The sequence below is a fragment of the Pleurodeles waltl genome, chromosome 8 (genome assembly GCF_031143425.1).
Source record: "Pleurodeles waltl isolate 20211129_DDA chromosome 8, aPleWal1.hap1.20221129, whole genome shotgun sequence".
NCBI classification, from domain to species: Eukaryota; Metazoa; Chordata; class Amphibia; order Caudata; family Salamandridae; genus Pleurodeles; species Pleurodeles waltl.
In genome coordinates, this window is record NC_090447.1 from 313,228,672 (window position 1) to 313,243,025 (window position 14,354).

General features: G+C 42.4%; 2 protein-coding genes across 2 annotated transcripts in view; one reads left to right on the forward strand and one right to left on the reverse strand.

Annotated features, from left to right (window-relative positions):
* Positions 1–5,035, reverse strand: part of CHD1L (chromodomain helicase DNA binding protein 1 like) — a 228,787-nt gene extending 223,752 nt beyond the window's left edge. The window contains exon 1 of the mRNA XM_069204150.1: positions 4,840–5,035. Coding sequence (XP_069060251.1) covers positions 4,840–4,930 — 91 coding nt within the window. The 5' untranslated portion in view covers positions 4,931–5,035. The remainder of the gene's footprint in view (positions 1–4,839) is intronic.
* Positions 5,036–5,477: 442 nt separating this feature from the next.
* The window catches only part of SFT2D2 (SFT2 domain containing 2), a 79,913-nt gene continuing 71,036 nt past the window's right edge, over positions 5,478–14,354 (forward strand). The window contains exon 1 of the mRNA XM_069204151.1: positions 5,478–5,651. Coding sequence (XP_069060252.1) covers positions 5,586–5,651 — 66 coding nt within the window. The 5' untranslated portion in view covers positions 5,478–5,585. The remainder of the gene's footprint in view (positions 5,652–14,354) is intronic.

Sequence of the window (14,354 nt, forward strand, 5' to 3'; positions counted from 1 at the left end):
ATTTCTTAGGATGTCTTCGACCAGTGTAGGGGTTTTGAATGAGAGAACTACACAATCACCCCTAAATATTTTATGATTTCTGCCCACCCATTTCACCCTTCTAACCATCTTAATGTCTTCAAAAAGTATATTCGTCAAGCCAGCTTTCAAGCGAGTTGCAATCCAGTTCAGAGATTTATTCCTCAAGGCTGCCCATGATTCGCCCTGTACTCCAGATAGAGTGGGAACGTTGGCGAGGACTATAAGTAAGGGGTTGCCGCAGGCGGGAGATCGAGTGTACCTCTCACTATTGGAGAAGTGCCCAGGCAAGATTTAACAATATTTACATGTTCCCCACTGTTTAACGCCATTTTATGAGGTTGGGAATTATGAATTCTATCGGGTAAGACACGAGAATCAGCATGTCTTTGGGTAGTCTGGGGAATAAGTGGTAGAATCCGATGCGTTAGAGGGGAACTAGCGTTAGGGTCAGTATCGCCAGAATATTGGGTAGTTGAGACCAATGGATTTATAGGTTGTGCCTTCAATGATTTGAGCAGAAAATCAATTTTTCCCTCCAGTTGAGTTAAGCGTTTTATTACTTCGTCAAAGCATGAGCTAACTAATTGTTCTAAAACAGTTGTCGACTCTAAAGCACTAGTTTTCCCTTTCGCCATGTGATGTTTATTCTTGTGATCAGGTTTTACATTTTGGGAACCAATTTGTACATTTTGCGTGGGTACGTTGGATTGGGCTTCCAAGGGGCCAAGTCTGATGTTAGCAAATGGCTTTTGTCTAGATGCTTTATCCTTCTTTGCTATTTGGGGTTTCCTTTTGCGTTTTGGTGAAGGTGGATGCTCGTCAGCATCTGAGATGGAATCAGTTGTGTCTTGGATGCAGCCGTTAGTACTTCTAGGCTGGGTTCCACTTGCCACAGACTTGGCTGGGTTGTCAGGAGTTTTTGCTAGTGGAGGGGGGTTGGAGGGAGCTAATGACCCATTCTGGGTAAGTATTTTACCTTCAACATTAATAATTTGTTTGTCGATTACCCCCATGGCTCCTGAAATACATTTTAGTATTGACGTATGATTTTTTAGGGAGGAAATATCATTTACGCTAGATTGCTTCCTTTTTCCCATTCTTACTAACTGCTTTGGGCAAAAGAGTTCTGTAATGATTGCCTAAGGGGCAGAAATTCTATACCAAGAGGTGTAGTAGCAGGCATTTATTTATAAAGAAGGGGAAACAGGGAAGGGTAAATAGATTTCTCACGATATTTGGAGATCTTTAACTAAAGGGCAGGGGTACAGGCTTGAAAAGGTCGATCACAGGGAGTCAAGAGAAAAAGATGCAGTGCCTGCTTGAAGTCCTAGGAACTAGATCCTAAGATCACAAGGGAATTCTCAGGGGGGTGGCCCAGCCCAGCCTCTGCCAGCCGCTGATGGGCACAGGGCGGGCCTGCCATGGACCGGGCTTTGACCGGGCGCCACCCACGCGCCGGGCGGGAGCGCTACGATGAGTTTAAAGGGCTCCTGCCCTGTGTCAGCCCAATCCGGAAGAGTCTAGCGCGTCCCGCAGGGCGGGAGCGCTACGATGAGTTTAAAGGGCTCCTGCCCTGTGTCAGCCCAATCCGGAAGAGTCTAGCGCGTCCCGCAGGGCGGGAGCGCTACGATGAGTTTAAAGGGCTCCAGCCCTGTGTCAGCCCAATCCGGAAGAGTCTAGCGCGTCCCGCAGGGCGGGAGCGCTACGATGAGTTTAAAGGGCTCCTGCCCTGTGTCAGCCCAATCCAAAAGAGTCTAGCGCATCCCTCAGGGCGGGAGCGCTACGATGAGTTTAAAGGGCTCCTGCCCTGTGTCAGCCCAATCCGGAAGAGTCTAGCGCGTCCCGTATAACTTTGTTAACAAATGTATTGATAACATTCATTTTAAAAGGTATCCTAAGGAAAGAACACGGGGGTTAGTTTGAGAAGAGTCAAGAGATTGAGGGAGTGGAGAGTGCGAGAAGATGGAGAGAGAGAGATGAGCATAGTGTCCTTTGCTATAGGCCACTACGTCTTTGCCACTGCTGCTGTTTGAGCTGAGAGCTACAGGTGTTTAGAGAGTATTATATGGCAATTGAGCTATAGAAAGGTTAAGGTAATATTCTAGAAAGACTGAACTGAGTTGACAGCAATAAATTAGGGAAATAAGTTTGAATGCAGAGAATTTTGTGAGAACTGGCCAGCTACAGAACTATTAGATACAAATGAGTTAGCTATTCATTATGCTGCAGAGATTGTATTGTGTCTTAGAGAGAGAGTTGATGAGCTGGTTCTGAACAGTGTGATAGCTGCGAGTACATGAAACAGCTAACTGTGACAATCTTTGTTAATGCAAAAGACTGAATGTTCTTTTCTAACTTTCCCAGACTATGACTCAGTATTATTCCAACTTACCACTTTTCTGACAGAGACGAACAGAGAAGGGCCAGACTCTGGACACCCTTCATGCGTTTTCGGTGACCCTGAGCACAGAAATAGCTGGTGTATGTTGTACGCAGCACAGGCTGCAGGACATACCATCTTTGTACACTAACAACACAATTCTTCAGCAAACCACACGTTATGAGTCTTTAAATCTGACCTGTAAATGTGGTGAATGCATAATCAGATATATCTGCAATAATTCTTTACAAAGGACCAATAGTCCAATAATGCTGTTGCCAAACACCCATGGGCTTAGCATCAATCAGTAGAAGCTAGATTTGACAATGACTTTGCAAAGTACATTTCACCAAGAACAGTTATGAAATTGGCGTTACACATGCAGCAGAAATACAGGTTACGCATGCAACAGTGAAAATGCTTGAATGAGAGAGACAGTGAACGTGTATGACCAGGTTGAGGGTAAGCCGGTGCAGCGTTATCTGAATGACATTAGGAACGTTTGGGGTCTAGACGACTATTCCCTGTTCCAATCAGGGCGTTAGATGGTGTACTTTCGGAGCATTTATGTTTCACGTCCTCAGTGTGATAACGAGCTTGCCCCACCACTCTACAAGCTTTGTAGGACAAAACTGCAATGCATGCAGTGATGCACTGGAAACTCGATCCCTACTGAGAAAGGACGGTACCAGATTCTGTGTTGTCAAATTTAAGATTATATTTCAGCATCAGCGTCTGTTTAAATGGGGATCTATCGCCCGTTGGTGGAGGAGAAAGCAAGGGAAGCTAAATAGGTAAATTCAGCAGTAAATGAGAAATTCTCGGAAACGATTAGCAGGATGGGGGGGGGGCCTATCAAATTCTTCATTTTTAATGTCTTACATTGTTTAAAGTAATTCAGTTCTGAACTGCATGGTTGATAGAGTGCTTTAACTGTGGCATACGTTTTAATTAATATTCCACACTGTATTTAGTTCAAGTGTAACAAGTTGTCTTCCTGGATATTTATTCAGGAATGTGTGGGGTGTACTACAATGCTTCTCAATGTTTGTTCATGGCACAGTGAGAAAATAAAATCCTGCATGGGCTAAACTTTTTCTAAATACACTTTAAACTATTGGTACTGTTAGCGCGTCAGACCTTAATAATTATACTTACAAGGGGACACAAATAGGTCAATGAACTTTTTGACTCGCCATTAAGAAGTTCTTACCATAGCTCCAGTACATAATCAATACACAATAATCAACAATCATTAGTAATCAATCAAATCAATAATCAGTGGAGTCAGTAAATATCACGCACCATGACCTTTCAGTCATGAAATAACCACACCTTTAGTAAAAGTTTAGAATTTTTATTTCCCTATATTAACAATGCTAAGGTCATGTAGATTAATCACAGTTTACTGCATTATACCTATCCTCAGTATGGGTCAGCAAGAAGAATCAGTCTTCGTCCTCAGAACATCAGTCGAACAGCAAGGCATCAGGTCTCAGTCAGAAAAATAGGGCAAAGTAATTTAGTATTAAAGTTAAGCACGTCTCTAGTAAAGACGCATAGGAAAATAATAATCTTTCGGTCAGGAAGTATAAGGGCAATGGCTGTCCTCTCTCAGAATGAGCGTCATTATATTAAAGTCAGCTAAACTATCCCCTAATTCCCTATTGATCAGTTAATTGTATGTTCACACTTTGTCCAATAACACTACTACACCAAATCTATGAATTATTATATTTCTCCAATCTCATACTGTTGATTGGTTCGCCTTACGATGTTCTCATCATCCAACTTGTCAGGTAACAATATTGTTGCAGCTTCCACTCTAGTCAGTATCTTCATTGCTCTTGTCCTGGGAAAGTCAGTCTCACACACATTACACATAAAATGTTGCACTAGAAAGAACATCATCTCCTAGCAGTCGGTTCTCACGAAAAGCTTCAGTTAAGCACATTTAAACAATACAATAGACATTTCATAGCTTAATTCACTTGGTCAGCATTTTATCAAATGCTAAGAAATACAGCTTCTAAATGAGGCCTGGCAAAAAAGGCCAAGACACTCGCTAAGTTAAGGCCTATAATTTATAAACCTAAAGCATACTCCATAACCCTTAATACAACATATTATCACATTAATCTAATACTTTTTCAATTGTTCATATGCATTAATCATTAACTAGTACATTTCATTAATAATGGTGGCCATTCTTCGAGGTCACGTTTTCAAATGCGTGCATTATTTTTCTACATTATTTCATGTTCTACATATACTAATTATTCAAAATACATAAACATTCATTAATAACTCTTATTAAAATACCTGCGCTAGCAGTACTCATGGTTACTATGCTCTAGGAGTAGTAGCGTGTGAACTATTAAGGGTAAGATGCTGCACCGGATACGCACGGACAGCACACAGCCCGCTCGAGCACTGACCTGCCAAACCCCAATCACGCAGTGCAATGTCTGTGATAGCGCCAGCCTTTGCTTTCTGTTTACTGCACGTGGACACGGTTTCACTGGCCATCGCCTCTTCACCCGCTCAATAAATTAGAGCCCCAAACCTTACACTCGCACACTAGATCAACCCGCAAAACTGTACTTTCAATAGTTTCCTTCCTAAGCCTCTCCCTGCGCGACCAACACGTCACAAGAACCAATGTGTGGACTCTACTGCAAGTCTGACAGCCATCTTGAAAAGATGGAATTTCGTGGTGTAAAACGAAACTGTGGGCGGACAAGCACAACATATGTACCTGTAACATCGTAGAGAAAACAGCCATACACGACCAGTTTTTAAAAATGACCACCTGTGCAAAACAGCTGCACGTGCTTATAGTAATTACCAACACCAAACTAATGCTTAAACATTAGTAAATGATGTGCTTGAAGGATAAAAGTCTTTCAAATATTTTAAGAATTTATTTGGCAGTGTCTAGTTCAATTGAACTTGCATTTTTAAGGACGCACCGTAATTCCGTAAACGCCAGAACGATTTTAGAATGTTTTTAGTCCTTCTTCACTGTTCTTATTTATTGAACTCCAGCAACAAGTACCAAGACGCCCTAGTGACGTCATGGTACTAAGGTCCCGCTGTTGAGTAGGCGGAATCAACCTGTTGCAGATAGTGAGAGGAGGAACCCAACAAGTTTACCATTTGCAGACAGCGTCAAGGTGCTGAGATGGATAAGCTAAAGTCCGTGCTTAGCGGCCAGGACAATGAGGAGGACCGCAATGGTATATCCGAGGTGAGTTCTAAAGCAGTACTATTAACACCAGGCTGTTCTGGGTTCGCGATGGAAGGCACTCGCGCTTCCCCAAGGATCAGGCAAATGCGCGTGCGCGGTCGTTCTGTTTACTAAGTAACATTGTATAGTAGCGCAGGGTTACCTCCAATATTTTCAGAGGCGCGTCCGTATTACACTTTCACTGTCACTCCTTGTCCTTTATTCAAAACAGAAGAAAACTTCCATTTGGCCAGCTGTCCTCGATTTAGTGCATCCCAGTTCCGTTCTGGGTCACAATACTCGTTTCTCACTGTTTTGTTTGTTTTGAAGAACTGAGAATTCAGGCTTCAATTTCTTTTTTTTAATGTACAAGCAGTGCTTGAAATGGAAAAATTAAAGTGCCGGTACTCTGTGCAGAGTACCTGCTTGTTTCCGAGAAGTGCCGGTACTCTCCAATTAAAAGTATTACGTTTTTCTTGAGATGTGCCGGTACTCCCCCTCTCAAAATAAAAAAGTGCCGGTACTCAGTACCGGACAGTACCGGCCCATTTAAAGCACTGTGTACAAGCGATCCTTACCTCTATGCAACGAACGCTGTTATTTACGTGCATATTTGTTTTTACACGTTTTACCTGTAAATGAGGGCACAAGTCCTAAAACAAAATTGGGGGGACTAACCAAGAAAGGCAATATACAAGTCACATCACGGTGCGTGACATGACGCATGACCTTACAGGAAGTGACACCAGGACCCATGGCCTTTCAGGAAGCGACAGCATAAGAAGTGACATCGGATCTAAAGACCTCTCACACATGTTTATCAGGTCTATCATCAGTACATTTCAGCTCTTTACAAGATGTAACGACGGAAAGCTGATCATTACTTATGCCTGTCACTTAAGTTCCCTGTCTAAAGGAATTGACAGCCCAAATGGGAGTGAAGATTGGTGTCTCACTAACTACAGTAGATAAATCACAGAGTGCTACAAGCTAAAGGTTGTCACCCACATTTAGCAGCAGATATATTTCATATTCTTATCCTTGGCAAAACTATAAGCCAGCCTCACATTCACCAGTTCAAGGATAGCTCTTCCTGGAATCAGTACTACCAGAATACTCACAAGCATTCCATCTATCCCTTTTTCATTTATATCAGTGTGATTTCATTAGCAGCATTATTACCATACGCGAGTTCCTAATATTTCTAAGCTCATGTTTTCAAACTATTACTTTTGAGAGCTGCAGTGATGTAATCTGAAGTACTAAGGTGAAAAGCTTCCATGTTACAAAAGTACTTTAAAAAAAAAAAAAATTGAAGCAACTTTATCATAATTTTTATATATCATTATTTACATGGCAAATATTTTCATGACTCTGCTCATGCGGGGCTCCTAGAGCCAAGCCAGACCCTTTGCTAAGCTCTCCCTGCTAATAAAGTGGGCTCACCCATCAATACTTATTCTTCAGTGATTTGATGTCACTGTTGCTGCAGATGTTCGATCTGGCTTTCACTATCGAGCCAAGACTTGACTTAAAAATGATTCTAGGATGCCCCAGCCCATCCCCCCAGTCCCTGAAGCTCCATCCCAGGGATAAAACAGTTTTGCAGGTTTGCTACGTGTGTGTGTGTTTTTTTTTGGGAACCCATACTTTGGGGGTCAAAGTGTGGCAATGGAAAGGGGGTAGATTCACAAGGGGCGGAGTCATGAAACGCAGTCTGAAAGTCAACTTATACATTTTTAAAACAAAAATCTGCTACAGAAAAATTGGCAACAAGAAGAAATGTGACAGTAAATCTTTTCTGGCTTAAATAGTTGCAATGACTACATTGACTCAAAGTGGCATAGAGGGTTAGTGTGTTTTCTGCAAAGCACACCTTGTGAATGCAGATGACAATTGTTTTATTTTATTTAAAAAGGTTAGTGATTTACTGATATTAACACAGATCATTTGTTGCAGTTCATAAATTGCAACCCTTCTAATATAGCACAGTGATCCTCACTATCTGTAACACATCTTCATATTTCCCTATACTAATCCACCATTAATCCTTTTTGTGTTCTTGAGTAGCGTGCTTCTTATTAAAAAAGGACTTTGACGCCTTGTCAAGGGTAGTAAGCGCTATATAAATACAGTTACAATCCTGTACATTGTTTTACACACTTGTATGATTTATTGTCAATTTAAAATGTGTGTGTGATGTAAAGCACTCAGACACATCCATGTAATGGGTAGCCCTATAAAAGAATTAAATAAAAATAGTGGTATTTAAATTTGTGTGTGTAAATACTCGTCCAGACCAATACATCTGACATTCTTAATGTCAATGCATATGCACAGCAAATGAACAAAGTCAAAAGCTTGCTTTCAAATCATACCTTCTTTGAAGTAGTTATGAAAAAATAGCCTGTGGCTTTTTCATCTACATTGTGTTGGCACCTATGTGTGAGGCTCAGATAGCTCCCAGCGAGGATCACTCTGAAACAACAGGAGAGCTTATGGCCCATTAAATTCTGTCTTTGTTTAGGCTCAGCTGGAATCTTAAACATGAAATAGGCCCTCCTCACCAGCTGCACGTTTCTCCTGTGAAGGGAAGACAGACAATGTGGAGGTGCTGCTGTGTGTCCCAGCGTTTGGCCAACTACACCGGGATGATTACATAATATTATACTGCGGCCCAACTTTTTGGTGGGGGGGAAATGTGAAATATGTGAAAATTGTGGGTGGATGCCATCTGCCCGCGTGTACCCCCGACTTGTGCCCTGCTCTAATACGCCCAAATGGTGTGTTCTCTGAGAGTCACTTCATAATCATCACTGTCGATTGTAAATTTATTTATTCATGATTGATTACTGAAAATCATTACATGTAAACATCAAAACACAGCAATTTCCTATCTACTGTAATAGAAAGGGTTTTAAATTGCATAAAAGGTACGATGTTTATGAATTGCTTGAAAAAGTAGCAGCATTATAAAGCAGTCCTACACTTCCTTAGAGCAGGGATGTGGAATTCCTACAGCCTGACGTCAAGGACATATTGTTTGGGGTCAAGGACTACAAGTGTTCATGTTTATTTTGCCCTTAGGACATGCAAAAAGAAAAAATATTTTTTGGTCTCAAAAAGCACACATTTCTCAGAAGTCCCTGGCACCAAACAAGGTTAGTGTGTGTGCAGATATGCTCCATGTGAAGAAGCAGAATGCTGTTTCTCACAGTGAAGCAGGTGATAGAATTTTAATAAAAACAAAAGGTCTTGGTTAACATCAGACCTAATAAGGGCCCCAATTCTTAAAGAAAGTCACAAAAGTGCACCCATGGTAAATGTCCTTCAGATTTATGACTTTGGTGAATTCACAAGAATTTACAGAAGTAGGACAGGAAGTCTTACTCCTAGAAAATATTTGTGAACTGCATTGTAGCATGAGCAACTATGCACGCATAAATTTGCTCATGTGAATTTCTATTGAGCGTTTACAAGTTCACTTTCCTCCAAGCATTTTTGTTCTCAACCCTGGAAGAAGTTTTACTTTTACCCTTGTCAGGAGTACATTTCCAACGTTTCTCAATATGGAAAAAGACCAATGAAGAGCTGGTGAAAATCCCTAAAACATGCAAGTTAGTAGGTGTGCACAGATTCATATGGGCATTCCATCCCTGGAACTATTGCTCACTTCTACTTCCGGCCCGATATGTGATCTGTGGAAACATGCCAAAAGGAAATTGCTAGAATTTAAACTGTACTATTGTATGAGCCCTGGCATAACCAGAGAGGCTATTATATAATGACATTGGTGCCATAATTTGTTGCTGCACTAATAGGCACCAAAGGGACAAGTGGATTTTTTACAGGACAAGTAGATTTAGGATGCAGCCTGTCCCTTGGACAAGTAGATATTTTGTCAAATTCCACAACCCTGTTAGTGCTCGTTTTCCAGTGCCCCTGGTCGTCAGGGCAAGACTGACTTTGCTTATGTCCCTTTGGGTGTTCAACAAGAGCAGAGTCTGGACCCCAGGGAAGGGGAGAGGGAGGTCCTTCTATCGCATAAGGCGGGTGTTCGCTCCCAGTGGGTGCATTGAAGGGTGTGGACCAAGCAGTCTCTGGGATTCCCCAGCCTGACAGAAATCCGAGGGTTATATTGTCAGGAAATCGCAGTCCCTAGGCTACACTGTAGTACCTGAGCAGTTCTCGCCCTGTTTGTACGCTAAGAAGCGCAGATCGAATAGTGTCTGTGAATTTCCCCAACCTGGCAAGGGTCTGTTGTGAATTGGTAGTGAAGCACATATTGAGACTTCTCTACAGCATCTGATGATGTTTGCCCGGCGTGAAGGAGCTAACAGACGGTGCCAATCATTGGCAAGTTTGGGACAGCAGCACAGCAGGTGAAGCCAGGATTCTCTGCAATGGCTACATAATTGGCAAAAAGTTATCTCGTCAAGCCGCACCCAGCCTGGGTTGAAGTCTGCAATCAGCAGGGAAACAAACCTCATGTGAATAATTTTCCTTCGTGCCTGGCCTGAAAAGGGTTACTGAAAGTAAGGGTGGGCCTTTCCCAGGATAGAAGAGCTATCAGTGTTGCGAGGATGGTTCTATGGCGAAGTCTTTCAGTGTCCTGTTCGAATGAGATTTTCATAACCTGTCCATTCACTGCTTTTTTTCCAGGCTAAGAAATATATGTCCTGATTGTGCACACTGGCGGTCCATTGCCCCACGGAAGGGTAGGTGGCCACAGTTGAGAGCTGGATTCAGCTTTGCTCTCAAGACTTATAACATTGGTTCCACAGTTGGGCTGTGTAGAAGGCCATTTTGGCATTTCAAGCTGTAGATGACCCCTACCCCCTTGCTTCTAAGGTATTCTAAATGAGCCTCCGGTCTAGCTCCTTTGGTAAGGCAGGTGCCTAAGTAATTGTATTGTGCAGTTGTAGTTATTTTTAGATCTCCCAGCTGCTATTGAGCGAATTTCCTACGTGGGTAATTGACAAAAATTACTATTTTTGTCTTTCCCTGGTTCACCAAGAGTTTGTTCACTTAGTTGTAATTGTGACGAGCATTAAGGGCTCTCTGTAAGCCCACTCTGGAGTAATCCTTAATTACAATTTCACCTGCGAACTGCAGGATAGGAAGACGCCCCTTGCCCAACTTAGAAGTTATTAAACTTGTCTCGGCGATGGGAGTGGCTTTTGGAGCAGGGCATACTGGGGCGGAAGTTGGATGGAAGGATGTAGTTGCTGTGTCTGCATCGTTGGTGTATAACTGCTCAACATAATTGACCTGCACCATTCTGCCACGCCATTCTCTTTAGTCTAGGTGAAGTTGCTGAGGTTGTTTATGTACTTCTAGAGGCGAGAGTGGCTCTTCTCTTTTAGGAGAGTGAAGATTTTCCGCCTATTACGCTTTGATTTTTCTTAATTATTTTGTTGCCAACCAGTCTGTCTTGAGCTGCTCTAAGGGAAGAGATCGATTGACCTTGGTTAATTTTGCTGTCTCAGGGTCCTTTTGGAGACTGCTCATACTTGCAAGAAGCTCCTTTGTTGTAGTGAGTAGAAGTAGGGCCCCCTTCTCATAGGGATCCCAGTGTCTCTTCCCCAGTTGGAGTTCTGTGACGAGTTCTCCCAGTACTCCTGTGGAGTAGATGTGCTAGGCGATTTAAAGGCTGACTCTTATGTTTTTTTTGTTTTCGTTTTACACCGAGATTTGTTGACCATTTGATTCTGAGAAGGACCATGCGGCGATCATCCCCAGTTAGTTCCCCAAGTGACAGTGGTTGCTGCAAGGCTTTGATAACTAGCAGCAGGACTACCCGCAGGGGCCTGTGATTTCTCTAGCCCCTGTTGGCGACTTCAGAGTTGCACAATTGGGGGACAGTGAGTCTCAAATTTAATTGATGGTGGATATATTCCTATAAGTTGGAAGAGGTTGCCATTGTGGATATTGTGTTTCTTTTAAACAATGCTCAGAGAGTAGTCTGCGAATGTCAAGAAGGCTCTACAGGGGAGTAGCTTCTGTAGGAGTCCTGGAGGATCAGAGAAGCTTACCCAGAGTCCTGTTGTTGAAATCCCCAACGATTATGGGGGAGCGAGAGACATATTTGTTTAGTAATTCTTCGATTTTGGATGCAAGGGAGTTTAAGGCCTGTTTTTTCTAATGTGGAGTGGGGTTGGCTTAGCAGTTGACTAGCAGTACTCAGACAGGCTGGAATTTGCTCTTTATCCCTCTAATGAGCAACGCTTGAAGCGCAGGTGCGTTAGTATGTATTTCGGAGACCTCTATTTTTCAGGCATGTTTGATAAAGATGGAGAGTTCGCCAGTTGGCTGGCTGAAATGTTGCGCTTTGTTCCTGGTGTGTGAATTTTATAGTATCCTGTCAGCAGCATTGTTTCGGTGGTCCAGGTCTCCTGAATGCATAGCGTGTCTCAGTTGTAAAGGTAATCGAGGGCTGAGTCAGCCTTGATGAATTTCTTGAGGCCAACCACTTTCCAAGAAATAATTAAGTGTGAAATGAGGCCTGCCTCCCTGATGTATTTGCCTTGTGCCCTCCTGTTAGCAATGTTAGGATTGCCACCGTAGAGTGCTGCTGGGTGGAGCCAAATGTCCGAATTCAGTGTCCACTGTGGAACCAGAGGGGTGCACAACTCTATGGTTGTGTGCACCTGTTAATCTAAATGCATTGGGAGGCTTGAGCTCAGCTAGGTTTCAACAGCCCTGAGGATTAATGTGTTTTTCCTGTAGCACAGAATGGGCTCCCTACTTCTGAAAGGGGGTGATGAGCACCTGTGGATATTTCTTAAGTTTGGGTGGATTTTATGTCTATCCCACAATTCTGCCCACAGATGTGCTTCCTTGAGCTTGGCGGCCTGATGAGATTGTTGACGCAGTCCTATCATTGTCAACTCGCCATGAAAGTCACTGGGAAGGCTCAATAACACAGTTGTTACATTCTGGCAGTAGACACATGGAGGGGGTTCATTATCTCATCACGCACACGGTAACCCCGTGGGAACAGAGTGAAAGTGATCTTAAGGAGAGCGCCATTTGCTAGAGAACTCCTCTTCTGGGTTTTACCCCCTTTCCGTGTCCTAGCGGACGCTGTTGACACTAAGGTGTGGCAGGAAGGGGGATGCGAAACATTAGGAGACCTTTTATCCCACAGGTACTTTCATGACCTTTTAAAGCAGCGCAAAACTAGTTCGCTGTGGGCTTCTACTACAGGTGCTACTGCAGTTGTGAGGGACACATTACTTGATCACGTATATGTATAAGGCTCTTCTTGCAGATAAGCCAAAACTCCAGCTTAAGTCAAAAGTGGCATGTGAAGAAGAGCTGGGGGAACAGATTGACGACTCGCACTGGAATGGAATATGTTCACTGGTTCATATGGTGTCATGTAATGCAAGATTTAAATTGGCCCACTTTAATTATTTGCATCACACCTATGTAATGCCATTATTACTCCATAAAATGGAACCCTTGAAATTGAAAGGGTGCTACAGATGCTCAGAGAGTACTGCGACCTTTCTACATTTAGCATGGTGGTGACCCCAGCTTAAGGAATACTGGGAAGCAGTTATAACATACCTGGAGAAAGCATGTGGGATACACATGCACTGTGTTCCCAGGGCTGGAAATCTAGGAGATATTACATTTACAAAAACAAAGAAAATGGAATACAAGTTTACCCAGTTGACACTTCTTTTACCCAAAAGAAGAGTAGCTATCACTGGGCTGAGCCATCAAGGGCCAACAATAGAACAGTGGCGGAGGGAAGTACTGGAGTGGGCAGTGGTGGAGGAGGTACGCCTTAAACGAGTGAGCACAGACGATAAGACAAACAACGACATACAAACTTGGGGTATATTTGTAAAGAATTTTGAAGATGGAGATAGTCAAATTTTGAGAGACGTAACAGATGAGGAGACTTAGAACGCTAATTGAAACTAAAGTAATGACTTTAGAGATATATGTTGGAAATTATATGTGTGGCTTAATGACATGAATAATAGAGATGTATATGCTGTAAGATTGGCTGTAGCAATGATCTCGTTTGTTAAATTGTTGTGTATTTTAAACGCTGGGATCGGCTGGTTGTATTCTTTAAAAATGCTAATAAAAACAGATTCTGAAAAAAAAAATCAAATACACACTTAGCACTAAGCAACAGGGGAAAATACTTTCAAATGTATATTTCTAAAACGCAAGTTTAGTGTGTAAGATATGAGCTGAAACCACACAGAATGAGAAAATAAATGCAACAATGCATGACATTCCTAGCAACAATAGAATTGCTAACTTAGTTGGCAAGTTCCTAACATGTTAACACTGTATCATTACTTCTTGTGGATGTATAAAATAGTATGCCTTTAAAACACATTTCTTAAGATGGAATACACAGCATACCTTCTCTCAGAAAAAATAACTGTTTATCTATTCTCTATCACAGCTCTTGCCCAGGAATGATAAGCAGTGCCAGGCTGCAGGCCACTTCTTTGCACCGCTCCTTGCGTAACCCACGAGGAGGCTGGTTGTCACTGCAAACCAGCGAACCTTTTTCTTTTTAGTTCTTGTGTGAAACCCCTCTAATGGTGAAATACCTTTTTTTTTTTTTTTTTTTTTTTTTTTTTTTTTCCAGTATTTGATCTCTATCTTTAGGACCTATTGGCCTGGTGTGGCGAGAGTACTCAAGCAGGCAAAGAACAGCTGCTCTGTTCTTTCAGAAGGCAAATGTGC